General features: G+C 53.4%; 1 protein-coding gene across 1 annotated transcript; it reads right to left on the bottom strand.

Annotated features, from left to right (window-relative positions):
* Positions 1-64: 64 nt before the first annotated feature.
* Positions 65-688, bottom strand: LOC114072806 (olfactory receptor 14J1-like). The gene has a single exon (XM_027910649.1). The coding sequence runs from the start codon at positions 686-688 to the stop codon at positions 65-67; it is 624 nt and encodes a 207-aa protein (XP_027766450.1).
* Positions 689-993: the final 305 nt, after the last annotated feature.

The following is a 993-nucleotide window of genomic DNA, read 5'->3' as shown; positions in this document are numbered from 1 at the left end:
AAGACCACCATAACCATCACCAAAAACTCAAGAAGGTGGATTGGGCCTGTAGTGACTGAGTAGATTATGACAGATTTGCCAATGAGAAAAGGCAGTTTCTTTCTCCCGAAAAGGGTCCAGATATCAGTTTCCTCAGAGCCTGCTCGAGCTCCTGGTTCCTCAGGCTGTAGATGAGGGGGTTCAATGTTGGAGGCACCACCGAGTACAGAACTGACAGGGCCAGATCCAGGGATGGGGAGGAGTTAGAAAAGGGTTTCAGGTGGGCAAATGCGGCAGTGCAAATGAACAGGGAGACCACAGCCAGGTGAGGGAGGCACGTGGAAAAGGCTTTGTGCCGTCCCTGCTGAGAGGGGATCCTCAGCACAGCCCTGAAGATCTGCACATAGGAGAAAACTATGAAAATGAAACAGCCAAATGATAAACAGGCACCAACCACCATAAGCCCAAATTCCCTGAGGTAGCCTGAGTGTGAGCAGGAGAGCTTGAGGATCTGGGGAATTTCACAGAAGAACTGGTCCAAAATATTGCCTTGACAGAGAGGTACTGAAAATGTATTGGCTGTGTGCAGCAGAGCATTGAGAAACCCAGAGGCCCAGGCAGCTGCTGCCATGTGGGCACAAGCTCTGCTGCCCAGGAAGGTCCCGTAGTGCAGGGGTTTGCAGATGGCAACGTAGCGGTCGTAGCACATGATGGTCAGGAGGGAAAGCTCTGTTGTGATAAAGAAAAGAAAGAACCAGAGCTGTGCAGCACATCCTGTGTAGGAGATGGTTGTGGTGCCCCAGAGGGAGTTGTGCATGGCTTTGGGCACGGTGGTGCAGATGCAGCCCAGGTCTGTGAGGGAGAGGTGCAGCAGGAAGAAGTACATGGGGCTGTGCAGGTGCTGGTCACAGAGTATGGCAGTGATGATGAGGCCGTTGCCCAGGAGGGCAGCCAGGGAGATGCCCAGGAAGAGCCAGAAGTGCAGCAGCTGCAGCTCCCGTGTGTCTGCAGATG

Source organism: Empidonax traillii, unplaced genomic scaffold, assembly GCF_003031625.1.
Source record: "Empidonax traillii isolate 1590-97213 ecotype Southwest subspecies unplaced genomic scaffold, ASM303162v1 scaffold4045:size21205, whole genome shotgun sequence".
NCBI lineage: Eukaryota > Metazoa > Chordata > Aves > Passeriformes > Tyrannidae > Empidonax > Empidonax traillii.
The sequence above is the reverse complement of the archived record's forward strand: the minus strand, read 5'-3'. Positions and strand labels throughout refer to the sequence as shown.